The 16974-nt window shown below is 60.7% G+C and overlaps 1 protein-coding gene across 1 annotated transcript in view; it reads right to left on the bottom strand.

Moving 5' to 3' along the window:
* LOC123586592 (calpain-8-like) overlaps window positions 1-11008 on the bottom strand; it is a 33004-nt gene extending 21996 nt beyond the window's left edge. Inside the window, 2 exon segments of the mRNA XM_045455816.1 lie at window positions 2772-2841; window positions 10609-11008. Of these exon segments, the coding sequence (XP_045311772.1) occupies window positions 2772-2841; window positions 10609-10845 (307 nt within the window). The 5' untranslated portion in view covers window positions 10846-11008.
* Between the last annotated feature and the right edge of the window lie 5966 nt (window positions 11009-16974).

Genomic DNA, 16974 nt, shown 5'->3' with positions numbered 1-16974 from the left:
ACAACCAGGAAGAAAGGACAGTGATTCCAGGGAGGTGCGGGGAGCCCCCGGGAGCCCACGCCCACACTCAGCGCCCACGCCCGCTGCCAGGCAGACAGGAAGCAGGGCAGAGGCCCCAGAGCCACCAGGGCCTCGTAGGGGGCCCTTCTCCCTCACCCTGCTCCGCAGCAGCAGTCGTGATTCGGAAACCATTCTAATTCCGGGGCGCCAGGGGCTCGGTCGGCTGAGCGTCCGGCTCCTGGTTTCAGCTCAGGTCGTGATCTCACAGTTTGTGGGTTCGAGCCCCACGTCGGGCTCTGCGCTGGCAGTGGGGAGTGTGTTTGGGAGTCTCTCTCTCCCCCTCTCTCTGCCCCTCCCCCACTTGTCTTCTCTCTGTCTCTCTCAGAATAAATAAATAAACCTAAAACAAAAAACAAAAGGAATGATCTAACTTCCCTCTGGACTCCGGATGTCTCTGCTCCCCATTTGCTGAAGGCAGCGAGTGTCAGAACCCACTTGCCGGAGACGTCTGCCCCATAGTCGCGGTCGCGGAGCCCCTCAGGGGCCCAGAACGGGCGTTTCCTGTGCTCCTGGCCCACGGCGCTAGGAGCTGGCTAGCATCACTCGCTTCCCAGCCTTTATTCTCCTAAAACTGTGCCTCCAGAGAAGGCCAGGCCCTGGACCCGAGGTGAGCCCAGAGTCTCCGCTGGGCGCGGAGCGGCTCACGCCTCCGGGAGGCAGGCCCGGCCCGGCGGGCGGCAGATCAGCGCCCTGCGGACTGAACCTGCGGTGCCGCAGGCCCAGGGACAGGCACCCACGTGCGACAGGGCAGAGGAAGAAGGATATCCGCTGCTACGCGTGTCGTAACAGCAAAGGAGAAGACGGCTCGGCAGGCGACGTCAAGACGGGACAGCGCTGAGCGGGAAGGGGACCCAGCTGTTCCGACACGTTGTGGGAAGACCAGCACTTGGTTAAGCGCAAAGAGAACAAACAGCGGTGCCTACACTTTTCTGCCGCCAGCGCAAGGACGCGATAAGCCAGCGGGCCGGACAAGAGGCGGTGACAGGGCGGCGGGCCCCCGGGGAGGCAGGCAGCTAGCTTTTCACCGCACACTCTCCGGGATTTGTCACTGGTGAACGGCGTGCATCCGAAATAACAAAATGATAGACCGGGGGTAGCAATGGTGATAAAAACGTAGTAAACCCAGAGTAGGGCCCCCTGTGCTATATCGGACTCTCAGCACTGGACAAACACCGTGGGAGGCGCGCCCTGACTCGCCAGGGCCACCAGGCTCCTGGTCGGATGGGGAGCCTCCCCCGGGGGCCTCCACCCAGGGCCCAGGGCGCCCGGCTGGCCCTCAGGCCCCCACCACGTGCCCTCCAGCCCCTTTACGCTCTGTTCTCGAAAGGCCACCGCGGAGGCAGGGCTCCCCCGGGGCACCGGCTGGCGGCCCCTCTCACTACCCAGGAGGCGGCTTCTGAGGGCAGTTGGTCCTTGTCTGGCTCCGCGGCTGCATGCGCTCACCATGGCAACACGCAGGCCTCCTCTGGAAACCTCTCCTCTCCCTGCTCGAAACTACTCAAGAACCTCTATTCAGGCCGACAATTAAAAGGCACTTATTAAATACCTTTCCCAAAGTTAACGCATCTATAACGAGGAGCTGTTACAAGTGGACATTCAAAGCTGTGTCCCTGAGACGCATGCTAATTAGGTTAAACATTTGGCTGGAAGTAAAAGGGCCGTGAGTCCGGGCACAAGGGGCACAGAAGCCACAGGGCTTGGGACAAGGAGGCCGCGGCCACGTCCCGGCCGCTCTGCTCTCACGCTCTGTGGGCTCCGGCCGAGGCGGTGTCTGCTCCACGTGTAACAGCCAGAATGCGGGAACACTTAAAATAAAATGCCCTGTGAACTTCCAATTCCTAGAACCTTCTGGCAGGCTGAGGAGAGCAGGTGTTCTCGGCTGGAACCAGCAGGAGAGGAGGGAGGGGCTTCCTGGGAAGACAGGGTTTCCGGGCCTGTGTGGATGCTTCCTTTTGCTTTGCTGGTTTTCCGGGTGGGACTGGATCACCCGGTGCCTGATCTCCAGTTCTGGCCTTGCAGCCGGCACAGGCTGGCGGTCAGGAGCCCAGTGAGCTCGACCGAGGGCCACCCCGTCCCCTGAGACGTCGGCGTCGGGCGACTCCGTGTGCAGACCCCACGGGCTGGGGACGGTTGAGAGGCCAGCAGCGCTGAGGCACCTTCAAGGGGAGCCTCGGCCCCCCACCCGAGGCCAGAACTTAGCAAAAACTTGGGACAAACGATTTTCTAAGTGTAAGTGCATCTGATTCGGAGGGAGTGTGGGAGGTTGGGAGGTGGACGCTGTTCTCCCAGGATTCCAGGCTACGAAACACAGCTTGGCGAGAAAACGGGATCCTCGTCTTCCTACGGAGTTTAGAACCGTCCCGTGGACAGACCACAATTATACGGACGTGGCCATTCCATGGGCGAGTTACATCCACTTACAGGCAACCAGCCTCAATGCGCATCGCAGCACGGTCGCCACCGTGTGCCCGCCATCCCGGCTCGTGACTCTTGCGTTAGACGGGGCCGGGTGCCATGCGGGACCCCACTGGGGAGTGACACTCCCAACTGTGCAGACTCACAGTGAAGACAACCGCCCAGAAACGCAGACCCACACAGAAGATCGCACAGGCGATGGCACGTCCAACAGCTTGATCTCGCGTCAGTCAGCACACGGCCACACGCGCGCCCTGACCACGGACAAAGAGGGCTGTGGCTGACCCCGTACTCACCCAGGTCTCCCTGACAGATGTCCGTGCGCCTGGCTCCATCAACGATAAACTGAGGGCTGGCACACAGCTCCTGAAAGCAAGGGGACAAAACACGAGTCACTGGTCGTCCGGTGCCGGAAGGAGTGGAGGTCAGGGAGCGTCACGGTCAGGGCTCAGCCTGGGAGGAGCCCAGATCACCTGCCGAGGACTCTGCAGCCTGGAGGAAGGAGGAGGCAGCCGGGGTGCGGAGCAGAGGTGCGGAGGGGGAAGGCGGCCAGGGTGCAGAGTGGAGATGCAGGGCAGGGAGGGACGAAAGGCAGTGGCCCCGGCAATAATGTGGTGACTCGTGAGCTCACCTCTCAGCACCCCTACCTACAGAGGGGCTTACAGAGCGTTTCCTCGCCCCAACTAGTGCTGTGCACCCACGGACGCTCATTAACCGCCTGACAGCGTGAAGGGGGCCCCTTGCACTGACCCAGGCGCTGGAGCGTGGGGTGTGACCCTAGGCGAGAGCTTGCGGTGATGCACCCACACACCCCAGCCGCGCTCCCTGCGCTCACGCCCCTCCGCGGGGCATCTGCCTGGAGCTCCGGGCCCCGCGAGGCGTCCTTCCTTCCGGTGAACCCCCCACCACAGGGCCGGTGTACTCCCCCGAGCAGCTTGTCCAACTCGTCCGGGAGCCCACTCCGCGCACAGCTCGGCAGGCGGGCAAGAGGGCAAGGCAGGAGCGAAGGGAGAACGGGTCCTGAGACTCAAGGTGCTTCCGGCCTTTGCTCGGGAAACCAGGACTGACCCTCACAGAAGAGTCGGAGAAAAGCCGGGTGTAGGCCGCATACGCTCAGGGGGAAAACGAGAAACACCCGAGAGGGACTGTGTCTGGGGCTCTCTGGGTGGGAGAGGATGCAGACTGTCCGAGGGGCTGACCACGGCTCTGTCCCCAAGGGAGAGGTGGGTCTGCGTTGCCTCCGACAGACTGTCCAGGGCGAGGGTGGACCCTCAAGGAACAGAGACCCTTCTGTGACCGACCATGGGGAAATGGGGGGGGGGGGAGGTAGGAGGCAGGAGGATGGGGTGTGTATGTGTGGAGACAGGAGGCAGGAGGCAGAAGGACCGGGGTAGGGGGGAGGCAGGAGGTCGCGGTAGATGCCGGCTTTCGATCACACGTGTCTTGTCCACGCTTTCTCAGCAAGTGGAGACTTCACAACCTCGTTGTAAGAACCGCAGGTTATGCGGCTGGGCCGCTGGCGGGCCTGCAGCTCTGTCCGGGTCCCTCTCGGCCACCTCCAGGGGCAGTTGAGAGACGCCCTGGTGTCAGCCAAACCAGGGGTTCTCAGAGCTGCAAATGCTGATGCCAGGTACTGGGGGCTCCCGGCCTCCAGACCGTCAGCTCTTGGGGAGCAGAAGGGGGACAGATTTGGAAAATGAAAAATTAAAAAGAGAGGGACAAAAAACATTGAGAAGAAAGACGAGAGGATGCACCAAGCAGGGTCTCACAGAATCTCGCTCCTTGAAAACCCTCCTGAAAGACTGTCCCCTCCCAGGGTGCTTGGCGGCTCAGCCAGTTAAGCATCTGACTTGACTTTGGCTCAGGTCATGATCTCAGGGTTCAGGAGATCGAGCCCCGCGTCGGGCTCTGTGCTGATGGGGCAGATCCTGCTTGGGACTCCGTCTCCCTCTCTCTCAACCCCTCCCACACTCACACTTTCTCTCTCTCAAAAATAAACATTAAAAACATACTCTCGGGGTGCCTGGGTGGCTCAGTCAGCTGAGCATCCGACTGCAGCTCAGGTCCTGTTCTTGAGGTCCATGAGTTCGAGTCCCAAGTCGAGCCAACCCAAACCCCTGGCTTCAACCCCCAGCCACGGAGGATGGCCATGTCCCCAGCTGCACAAGTCACAGTTCCTGTGACGTAAGCTCATGAGACTGAGATCTAAGCAGACTCAGACCAAGTTCTGCTAAGATCTTGCGCTCGGTCTGGGAGACGGTGGTTTGCGAGACCTGGAGGCGGCGTACCGTGTCGTAGGAATGGCACCGCGTGGCCTACAGGCGAAGGGGACGTTGGTTTATCGCGTCGTCGGTTAGCATCATTCACGATGCCTCCTCGGAAACAGGCACCAAGAAACGCCACTACTCCCGGGTTGTGCGGACCCTCAGCTCGGCGAGCAGACTGCATCTCGGCTCAGAGCTGTGGCCGCAGCGTGTTCCCGAAGTCTCCCCACGCGGCTTGTTGCCGGAACGTGGGCGGGAGATACCGAGGAACGCGCTGGCCCTGGGCGGTTTCAGAGAGGCACACGTCCCCCCCTCCCCCTTCTCCGTAATGGTGTTAATGACGCTGGGGCAGGGATCTCAACACACACATACGTTACTCCAGCCCGTATCAGCCTATGGTGCAGGGCACAGGGACCCCCAGGGAACCCTGAGGAGGCTGAGGCAGGAAGTGACTGGACGGCACACTCCAGGTGACGGTGACAGCGGTGACGGGGAAACACAGCGCCCCGGGGCATCAGCCCACGTCTGACAGATTCAGGAGCTCCGACCGTGGCTTCCAGAGCCCACGGTGCTGTCACCTCGGTCACCACCGCCAGGGTGGCGGCCTCATCACCTGCCTGGCGCTCCCACCCCTGCGGCCGGCCCCCTTGACCTCCCAGCCTCACCTCTGTCTCCCACAGCCTCCCTCTCTCCCGCACATCTGCGCAGCCCTGCTCGCTCCCACCCGTGCCCTCCTGCTCCTGCTCCCAACCCCACCTTCCGACTCGAATGTCCGCAGTGATGAACTGTCCCGGACTCCACGGTCAGGTTAACGCCCCTGCCCTGGCCCCGTGTGTTCCGTTCCTATTTGTACTTCGCCCTTTGACGTGAACCAAGGGGTGCTCCCAGCCCCGAGCACCGCCGTGCTCAACCCACTCCCGCTCTCTCATCCAAGCCTCCGGATAACCCCGCCAGGTAAGTGATGTTATTACCCCTTTTACAGATGTCGAGACTGGGTCCTGGGGGGTCAGCATCTCACTCGTGGTCACAGGGCCAGGAGACGGCACCGAGGGGACCAGAATCCCGATGTGCCTGGCGCCCAGACCCAGGCTCTCAGCCACACGCTGCCTGCTCCCCACTGGAGAAGGCTCGCACAGGCTCCACACTGGCATCTGTGTGTGACCAGCGCTAATAGATGCGGCCAAATCCATTAGTCCAGAGACAGCAGAGGAGGGAGTGTGGCAGCCCCAGGGGGAGGCCCGGCCGCTCATCTGCACCCCAACCTCCCAAGAGCCACGCCCTCCACCCCTCCCCTGGGTCCTCACTACGCAGCAGGCATCACCCCCTCCCCCGGAGCCTGTCCTCAGGATCCACCAAATGCTCAACTGCTAACAAAGGCGGAAAAGAACATCATCAGCTGGGCCGCGCACGCCAGGCGTCCCTCAGGCAGCGGGCCCGGGCGCCGTGGGGACACGAGGATGGACAGCATGGGGAGGGTGGCGGGAGGCCCCGGGTCTCACACGGCCACCGTTGTGTCTGTCGTCCGTGTCCAGCCCCAGCGGAGAAAATCTCATTCGGATCGTGAATAGCCAAAGCTTATCCTGAGCTTACAAGCTGGACCCTGAGATCTTCAATCTGGGCAAACTCGTCTTCCACCACCGAGACGAGAGCCCAAGCAGACCTTCTGCTCAGCAGCGTAAAAATAGGCAAACAAGGGGCACTTGGGTGGTGCAGTCGGTTAAGCGTCCGACTTCAGCCAGGTCACGATCTCACGGTCCGTGAGATCGAGCCCCACGTCAGGCTCTGGGCTGATGGCTCAGAGCCTGGAGCCTGTTTCCGATTCTGTGTCTCCCTCTCTCTCTCTGCCCCTCCCCCGTTCATGCTCTGTCTCTCTCTGTCCCAAAAATAAATAAACGTTGAAAAAAAAATAGGCAAACAAAACAAAACAAAAAACAAAACAGGCAAAGACCCTGAAAGGGTCAGGATACCAAATTTTATGATTTCAGGAAACATCTAAGTAGCCAGCATCATCTGTCAAGAGGACCAAAGCATACGTGCATGCGTGTTCAGCCCACCCCATCCGCGCGCCCCGCAGGACAGGTACAAGTTAACAGCTTCGTGCGAGGCAGGGTCATTAGAGCCACAGCCAGGCAGCTGGCGTGAAGTCCCTGGCACAAACAGAGTCAGGCATTGGGGCGCCTGGGTGGTGCAGTTGGTTAAGCGTCCGACTTCAGCCAGGTCACGATCTCGCGGTCCGTGAGTTCGAGCCCCGCGTCAGGCTATGGGCTGATGGCTCAGAGCCTGGAGCCTGTTTCCGATTCTGTGTCTCCCTCTCTCTCTGCCCCTCCCCCATTCATGCTCTGTCTCTCTCTGTCCCAAAAATAAATAAACGTTGAAAAAAAAAAAAAACAAACAGAGTCAGGCATCACCCTCCAAAGCAGCGAGTGAAACCAAAAAGCCGATCACCCAACTTAAAAATGAGCAAATGACATGAACAGACATTTCTCCAGGGAAGACATCCGGGTGGCCAACGGACACATGCAGAGACGCTCAGCGTCATCATCGGGGGAACACAAACCAAAACCACAGTGAGAGGCCACCCCGCGCACATTAGGACGGCCACTGTCAAAGAGCAGAAAACATCAGGTGCTGGCGAGGACGCGGAGAAAGGGGAACCCGCGTGCGCCGCTGGTGGGAATACACAATGGCGCGGCCGCTCTGGAGAACAGCGTGGAGGTGCCTCAAAAAGTTAAAAATTGGGGCGCCTGGGTGGCGCAGTCGGTTAAGCGTCCGACTTCAGCCAGGTCACAATCTCGCGGTCCGTGAGTTCGAGCCCCGCATCGGGCTCTGGGCTGATGGCTCGGAGCCTGGAGCCTGTTTCCGATTCTGTGTCTCCCTCTCTCTCTGCCCCTCCCCCGTTCATGCTTTGTCTCTCTCTGTCCCAAAAATAAATAAACGTTGAAAAAAAAAGAAACGTTAAGCTTTAAAAAAAAAAAAAAAAAAAAGGTAAAAATTGAACTACCCTGCAACTGCACTACTAGGTGTTTATCCAAAGAATACAAAAACACTAATTCAAAGGGATACAGGCACCCCGGTGTTTACCGCAGCATCACCTACAACAGCCAAGATACAGAAGCAACTCAAGTGTCCAGGAACCGATGAACGGACAAAGACGGCGTTGTATGCACACACAGTGGAATGTTACTCGGCCACGAGAAAGAAGGAAATCTTGCCATTTGCAACAACGCGGATAGAACTGGAGGGGATTATGCTGAGCGAAAGAAGTCGGGCAGAGAAAGACTGATGTCCTAGGACTTTACTCACATGTGAAATTTAAGAAACAACAGATAAACATACAAGAAGGGAAGGAAAAATAAGATAAAAACCGAGAAGGAGGCAAACTCTAAGAGACTCTTAGATACAGAGAACTAACTGGGGGTTGCTGGAGGGGAGGTGGGTGGGGGGTTGGGCTAAATGGGTGATGGGCATTAAGGAGGACACTTGTTGGGGGGCGCCTGGGTGGCTCAGTCGGCTGAGCGTCCGACTTCAGCTCAGGTCATGATCTCACAGTCTGTGAGTTCGAGCCCCGCGTCGGGCTCTTTGCTGACAGCTCAGAGCCTGGAGCCTGCTTCGCATTCTGTCTCCCTCTCTCTCTGCCTCTCTCCTGCTTGTGCTCTGTGTCTTTCTGTCTCAAAAACAAATAAACATTAAAAAAATTAATAAAACAGAAGAATAAAGAAACAAGGGGAGCCTGGGGGCTCAGTCGGTTAAGTGTCTGACTCTCGATATCGACTCAAGTCACGATCTCACAGTTCATGAGATCGAGCCCCACGTCGGGCTCCGCGCTGACAGTGTGGATCCTGCTTGGGAGCCTCTCCCTCCCTCTCTCTCTGCCTCTTCCCCCTCTCACTCTTTCTCTCTCTCTCTCAAAATAAATAAACATTTTTTAAAAATAAACTAAAAAAAAATACATTTTATTTCCCTTAAAAAAATCAAAAACATTATTACCATACGATCTGGAGGTTCCACGTCAGGGCATACACCCAAAAGAATTGAAAGCTGGGTCTCAAAGAGATACTTGAACACCCGTGATCATAATGGCATGACCCACGACAGCCAGAGGGTGGAAACGACCTGAACGTCCCTCGATTAGTGAATGAGAGAAGCGTGGCGTCCACCCCCAGTGGACTGGGGCTCAGCCTCCAGAAGGAAGGAAATTCTGACACCTGCTACCGCAGGGGTGACCCTGAGGACATCGGACCGAGTGAGATGAACTGGTCACGGAAGGACGAATACCGTGTGGTTCCACGTACAGTGTTTAGTGAGGACAGAGGCCCCGTTTCACAAGCTGTTTGGGAGCCCATGGCGTGCTGGCAGTGCACGAGAGGGTAAGCGCTCGGCGGGCAAGCCTAGAGGCGGTTGGGACGGGAAGTTTTACGCTATGTGTATTTTACCACAAGTAGAAGCAAGAAAAGGAAGGAAGGAGAGAAGGGGGAAGTGGGCCCATCAGCGCAGCTCCAGTCAGGGCGGCCCCGAGGCGTCTGGGGAGGGGGTACAGCCTCTTGGCCGGGCTGGTTTTCCCAGGTACTGGGGCAGGCGCCCGACGGAGGGAGGGTCAGGGCCGTTTCCAGCTCGGAAGCCTGTGTGACGTCGGTAGGGTCTCAGAGGATGTGTGACACCTCACGGTGTGTGAGCACAGCCTCGCGTAAACCCACGCGTCCGCTCTACAGCGACCGTGTTTATGTGGACAGTGAGACCTGGTGAAGACTCGGTTTGGGGCAGAGCAAAGCGGTCGGGGAGGTAGGAGCTTTGAGAATCTCAGATGAAGGAGAAAACCTTGGCAAAGGTTAACTGACCCGTGGCTTCGGTCACCCGGCAAAACCCCCGTCATCCCCGTTCACCCCTCCCCAGGCCCTTTGGGGTCCCCAGCCCCACTAGGCTGCCCCCTCTGGACACCCCGGGTCCCCTGGCTCGCAGTCGACGTCTCTGTGCAGCACCTCCATTGTCCCCGATTCACAGCTGGGACCACAGCTCCCTCCTCAGGGTCTCCCCGACCGCCTTCCCCGGGACGGAGCCCACGCCTGGCCGAAAACTCAGGCTGGACGACCTGTCCTTGGAAACTAAACGGCCGTCAACTCTCGAAATAAGAACCCAAAACCGATTCCTGGCCTCGATTTTGCCAACACCCCCGACTAGCCCCTCAGGTCTCGGGTACGGAGGATGGGCCGGGTTGGCAGGAGCGAGTGGGGTGACGGGTTTCTCCAGCAGACCGTCCTGCAAACCGGGCAGGACGCAGACCCTGGGGCAGCGGGAGCCAGAACCGAAGGACGGTTCTGATCACGTCCACGGCGCTGTCCCTGCCTTGCGCTCTGTTCCCCACCCCTGCCGAGGAGACGGCTCCCACAGCTTGGCTTTCCCGTTGTGGGCGAGAACAGAGGCGCCTGGCGTAGGGCCACTGATCATGGTCCCTTGTGGCCTTATGTGCCAGACACGGCACGGAGCCCTGGTCTCGGCTCTCACCCTGCAGAGGGGCCCCCATCCTTCCAGTTGAGTCACCAGACAGGGGTCCCAGAGCAGGAGGTCACGGCTTGGGTTTGGGGAGGACGGTTCTGCACCCCCCACCCTGAAGCACCTTTCCACAGATGAGAAAGGTGAGGTTTCTGCACACGGCCATACGGGCTCAGATCCAACGCGTCTGGTCCCAAAGCCTGTGTGTGGTGTTCCCTCCATACCTCACTGCCTCTGAGAAAGTCTTGGTGGGGGGGATTGCTCCAAAATAGGGGACCCAGAAACTTAGGGCCCAGGGGCACGATTTCTCCCTCAACTACTTCCGACCAGAAGTGAGGACCCTCCATCCGTGAGACCCTCAGCTGCAAGCCGGTCTGCTTACCAGGGGTCGCTTCCAGACGACGCCTCGAGTCTGGGGGGAGTGTGGTCCAAGGTTCTTGTAGCCCAAGGCTGACGGGCACGCTGGGAACTCGGGGTCCTTGAACAGGACCCCCGAGTCCAAGCACTGCCTCCTCAGGGTCTCGAAGTCCTGGCCTAAATACTTGACGGCTTTGTGCTGGGAGCCAAGACCGTGAGCTGCCGCCTGCCGCTGAGATACGCTGGCCACGAGCGCAGACATGGCCGAGGGCTCCCCAGGGGGGACAGGGGGCAGAGCCGTGCCGCGCTCTCGGGCACCTGCCACGGGGAGGTGACGCTGCCGGGAACCTTTATCCAGGGGCCTGCTCCCTGGGAAGTGAGTCACAAAAGCACTAATGAATGTCACCCACCTTCGCCTTTGCCTTGAGCGTTTCTGCAAACACTTAGGAGGCTGGGAACCTGCGGGGGGCCCCTCCTTAGGAGGTCTGGTGGCATCCCAGCCACTCCCACCTTGGGCAAGGCCCGCTCCCCTGCCCTTGGCCCGGTGGGCCCGGTGGGCTGAGGTGGGAAGACCAGTCCTGTGGCTCCAGTGTTTGCCGGGCCCTGGGGGAGTGGCTCAGAGGATGGCCAGGAAGGGGGGGGGGGGTGGGAATGTCAGAGCGAGCCCAGCGGAGCCTGCCCCACGAGCGAGGTTAGGTTGTTTCTGTCCCACATCCACCAGTAATTAGCTCGCCTTGAGCATATTACTCAACCTCCTCCCCTCAATTTTCTCATCTGTAAAATGGAAGATAATAGGGGGACCCGCCTTGCAGGGTTGAGAGTGTCACCAGTCGGGGCGTCACGAGACAGGGTGTGGGATTCACTCAGCAGGTGTCAGCTGTTGCTGTTCCTGGGGACCCGGGGGGCCAGGAAGGGAAGGCCTGGGGGTCAGGAGTCACAGCTTCTCTGCGGAGAAGGGAATGTGACCTTGGATGGGTCACTCTTCTCGTGGCTCCTGTTCCCTGGGCCTGGTCTCCTCTCTGGACGTGGACCCCATGCGTGATCGTTCTAACTTTCACTGTTGAAGCGTAGTAGACGCACGCGTTATGCTGGTTTCAGGCGCACAAGAGACTGACCCGACATGTCTCCACGCTCCAAGGTGCTCCCCACGGCCGGTGTGGTCACCCCTGCCACCGGACGGTCATCACAGTGTTGTCCACTCCAGTCCCCGCTCTGCACTTCCCACCCCCGAGATGCACTCATGGTCACTGGAAGCCTGCCTCCCTCAACCCCGCACCTGCTCCCCGCCCTCCCCTCCCCTCCCTTTTCCCTCCCCTCCCCTCCCCTCCCCCTCCCCTCTCCTCCCCTCCCCTCCCCTCCCCCTCCCCTCTCCCTCTCTCTCCCCTCCCCACCCTCTCCTCCCCTCCCCTCCCCTCCCCCTCCTCTCTCCCTCTCTCTCCCCTCCCCACCCTCTCCTCCCCTCCCCTTTCCCTCCCCTCCCCTCCCCTCCCCCTCTCTTCTCCCTCTCCCTCCCCTCCCCACCCTCTCCTCCCCTCCCCTCCCCTCCAGAAACCACCCGTTCACACATCAGGGATTTTTGAATTTAGCGTGTGTGGCAGCCTGGAGAATGGTCCCCCAAGACCTGGCACCTAATCCCTGGGACCTGTGAGCAGCGCCTTATTCGGAAAAGGATCTTTGCAGATAAGATTAAGTTGAGGCTCTTGAAATGGGGAGATTATCCTGGCCCTAAATGCAACCACGAGTGTCCTCGAGAGACCCAGGCGGGGCCAGACGTGTCAAGCACGAAAAGGAGGAGGCGATGTGCCCACGGGACAGCAGCTGGAGCGTTGCAGCCACAGGCCACGGATGCCACCAGCCCCGGACCTGGGGGAGGCCGGGAACACAGCCCCGGAGCCTCTGCAGGCACATGGCCTTGGCGGCAGCCACAGGGAAACAGAGTGTGGACTTCCGGCCTCCGGAACCGTGGCCAAAGGGTTTCTGTGTTTCTAGAGCCACCAGGTTTGTAGTCACTTGCGAACAGCAGCCCGGAAGCCACACGGTGTGGGCGAGAATCCCCCAGAGTGCTTGCCCAAAACGCTGCCTTCCTGAGGCCCTGCCGCCATCCCGCCCTCCAAAAACAGGTCTGAGTCACAGGGTCCCAGGCGGGACCCGGATCTGCAGACTCGGGGCGCTCCAGGCCAGCTGACCAGCTGACCTCCACGGCACCCAGTTCTGACCTTCTGAGCCGGGGACGGTCTGGGAGCGAAGGCAGGTGGGCAGGTCTGGGCCAGGCGCCAGGCACCCACCGTAAAGCTGAGTTTGTCCGGCCTCAGCGGGGAGACGGGGCCGCGGCCACTCGGGGGCCCCACCCTCCCTGCTGGACTCCCACTTGCCCTGGATCTGCTGCCGGCCCCCAAAGGTGACCCTGCTCTCAGCCGGTGGCCCCTCCTCCCGGAGAAGCAGGACCACGGCTCCATTCAGTCAACACGGAATCTTCCAGACGCACTGGCCTCCAGGAGAAATCTAGCCGGTCTGTGGGAAAGGAAAGGAAATACGTATTTTCAGTTTGGAATCTACGGCCAAGTGTCCAAAGCCAAGACTGACCTGAGCGCTCACTTCAAACACAGACCTGGCCTGAAGCCCAGACCCTGCCGGCCGCTCTCAGGGGAACGAGGCCGGAGGGGCCCCACGGGACCCCTGAGCCGGGACCCCTGAGCCGGGACCCCGGCCCTTTTCCCTCCACTCCCCGCCTCCTGGCTGTCCTTCGGGCGCGGGAATGCGGGCTCCAGGGCGGTGCCCTGCTGTGTTCATCCTTCAGACACCCAGTGTCCCAGGATAGGCTTTCTGGATGCCACCCACCCGCCCCCTCCTACCGTGCTGGCCGCTGTGCCGCTGGAGCCCAGAAAGCCCCAGACGCAGCACCCGCACTGGCCTCCTGCTCAGTGTGACCCGGCCGATGCTCCGGAGGAAGCAGCCTGTCACCCGGGACAGACGTCCCCACAGCCTCGTGCCCCAGGCCCTGCAAGACCCCGCCAACTCCGTTCCACGAAGCCCTGGCCCCTTTCGGAGACTGGGGATGCCAGGCAGGGTGGTCACGCAGCACCTGAGTCACACGGGTCCCCTTGGTGCGTGCACACAGATCCGCAGAAGGACCAAGGCTGCGTCGTCCCCCCGGCAAGGACGAGAAATCGCCCAAAGGCCGGGCGTGCGTCTCACACAATTACAGCCGGCAGAGCACATTGTCCCGCGTGACCAGCATCAGGGAAGGGGCGGCGAGAGCCGGCAGCGTCCTCTCTCCCGGGCCCTCCCACCGCCGGATTCGAAGACGGACGAGGCACGGACCCAGTGTCCGCGGTGCTGGGGGGAACGCGAGGTGTTGCAGACCCTCGGGAAAGCCGTCTGGAGGGCCCTCCCACTGCCACACGGTAACTCCGCGTTCCCTCCTCCGCAGGGAACCGAGGAACAGGGAGACCTGTGCCTGGGTGCTCATACAGCACCCTTCGCGGCGGCCCACGGGGACACGAAATGGACTCGGCCCCCGCGTCCGTCAGCGGAGGACTCCGTAAGCAACGTGGTCCCCGGGCAAGCGATGAGAAGCCGTAAGAGGGAAGGAGGTCCGACACATGCTACAACAGGGTCACGCGAGGGAGGCTGGTCCCTAAGGGCCGCGTAACTGATGGCTTCAGTTATGAGAAATGCCCAGAATGGGCAAATCCACAGAAATGGAGCGAAGATTACTGGACGCACGCAGGAGAGGGATTGACACAGGGACGGGGCTTCTTTTCGGGGTGGTGGGAATCTTCCAGGACCAGCCTTCGGTGATGGGCGCCCAGCACAGAGAGCGCACCAAGAACCTTTCAAACGGCGAGCTTCGCATCGGGAGAACTTGATTTGATAGAGAATTTAAAAGAAAACAGGAGGGCAGAGGAGACCTGCTATAATCCACGCGTTTGTTACTGGTCTCTGCGGAAAGACTGGCCCCATCTGCCAGGACAGGAAGTGTGCCGGGGGGAGATAAGCCCGACCGACCAGCCCCGAGGAGGCAGAAGGGGGGACCCGGAGCGAGGGCTCGTCCCTCTCCTGCCCTGTGGGATCACTCGCCACCACAGACGCCCACCCCGCCGCACCGCCCCCCAGCGGCCAACCCAGATCCTGCTGACCCAGCATGACCAGGTGATTAGGTCAGGTCGACGTGGCCCCTATAGATCCAGGGCGGGTCGGAGACCCACGGAAGGTCTACAGGTAGACGGTATGGTCAGGCCAGCCCACAGTCACTCCGTGGCAGACGTGACCCCAGGTGTCTCAGTTCCACGTTCTTGCCATGACACAGGACCTGCCCTGCCTGCTGGAGGGGAGCCCTGACCCGGGCAACGCCCCACAGACGGGGCAGGCAGAGGTGGACACCGGGTAGAAGGAGGAAAGGACAGATAAACGCCTTTCCTGCCCACGAGGAACGTGGTGCTGTGGGAGAGACAGAGGGGCCTTGCTGCTGGAGAACAGGAGACTTGGACGGTGCTGAGGGTCCCGACAGAGGCCGTGAGAGGGGGCATCCCAGACCTGAGGGCAGCATGACAGTCTCCGGAGTGGCCGCAGCAGCGGGGGACCCGGAAGAAGGCAGAGTCGGGAAGCAGCTGCTGGAAGCCGGACGAGAGCTGATGGCGACCCCCCGACCCGGCCTGTTCAGAGACGGGGCCGCGGGAGACAGGAGTCTCCACCTGTGACCTGGACGCTGCTTGCGGGGTCTCTGAGGCGGCTCGTGTTGTCACTGTGTCACCATGTCACACGCTCCCGGCACTCGGGCCCCGCTGCCAGTGGCCGTGGGCGCCCTGCGTCGTCCGTTGGCTTCTCTGCTGGACCTTGTCCCTCAGCGTCTTCTGTTTCTAACCTCTCCCGCCCCTGCACCCCTGCCCCGCCCCTCCCTCTCTCATTACAACACAGAACACGGTTCCGCCAGGGAGGGGAGACCCTCACGGAGCCGAGTTCTCTGCACCCCACCCCCCACCGTCCTCTCTTCCCGTCACTCAGTCACATGCTCCGCAGAGGCCATCGTGACCTTCAGGTGGCCCAAACCAGTGGCTGCTCCCCACCCCCATCTCACTGGACACAGTCCACGCTCTCTCCTTCTAGAAACGGAGGGAAATCGCACGAGGGTGTCCCTGAGTTCAGACCTAGAGCCCAAGGGGAGGCGGGGGGTGGGGCTGGTCTTCCTGGGAGCATGCGCAGTCCGTCCCTGTCACAGGCGAGAAGACAGGTGTGTGTGCACGTGAGGGGCGGCGGGACAGTGGGGCCCTGGGAAGTTCTCTTCCCGTGGCTGTGACGTTTCCTCGTGGACGTAGGGGTGGAAGACATTCGCTGGGAGAGCCCGGGGGCGGAGGCGACTGAGGCACAGAAGGTATGAAACAGCGACTGCGGGCACAGGAGAGCGAGAGGGCAGGGGGCTTCTGTGTGGTCACCAGGCGGCGGACGAGCCCAGCTGCCCTGCCCTCATAGACGACCCCTCGCACCGGGCAGTCACCTAGCTCTGCCCTGCTGCCTGCTGGCCTCCTCGGAGCCCTCGTCGTCTCTGCCAACAGGGCCGGGACAGCCCCGCGGGCCACCACCACCTCCCGAGCTCCAGCTCTGGCTCCGGCGTGTTGAGGACAAGCCCACCGCTAACTAGCGGGCTAGAGAAACTGCCGGGCCCACGGGTCCTGGGTCGCTGACCAGGCTGAGGGTCCGGCTGCGTGCGGCGTGTCCGCGCTCTGCCCTGTCCCCCCCAGGGCCCCTCACCACCTCCACGCACACGGCCGCCGCCCCTCTGCTTCCCCGCTGTTCCAGGCTGTCAGAGCGATGCCCTCACCGGGGACCTGCGCCCTCGGGTATCTGCTGACGTGCAGAGGCAGAAACACAACCTGCTCTCTTGAACTATCAGCTGAGAGAGAAAGAGAGAATGGGGGGAGGGGCAGAGAGAGAGGAGAGAGGATGCCAAGCAAGGTCCATTATTCAGCATGGAGCCTGACATAGGGCTCGATCCCATGACCCTGGGATCAAGACCTGAGCCAAAATCAAGAATCAGACTCTTCACCGACTGAGCCATCCCAGGCGGCCCTCAAAGATTTTTCTGTGAAAGGAACGTTTTAAGTGTTGAACACAAAGTAAACTCAGGAGGCTGCCAGGCGCGACCCCCAAGTTCAGGGAAGCTCTTACCTTTTAATTTTTAAGGTTGTTTTTTAATGTTTATTTCTGAGAGAGAGACAGAGCACAAGCAGGAGAGGGGCAGAGAGAGGGAGACACCAAATCTGAAACAGGCTCCAGACTCAGACCTGTCAGCACAGAGCCCGACGCGGGGCTCGAACCCACAAACCGTAAGATCATGACCTGAGCCGAAGTCAGATGCATAACCAGCTGAGCCACCCAGGTGCCCCCCAATTTT

This window comes from Leopardus geoffroyi, chromosome C3 (assembly GCF_018350155.1).
Source record: "Leopardus geoffroyi isolate Oge1 chromosome C3, O.geoffroyi_Oge1_pat1.0, whole genome shotgun sequence".
NCBI lineage: Eukaryota > Metazoa > Chordata > Mammalia > Carnivora > Felidae > Leopardus > Leopardus geoffroyi.
This window is presented reverse-complemented; position numbering and strand designations above follow the sequence as displayed.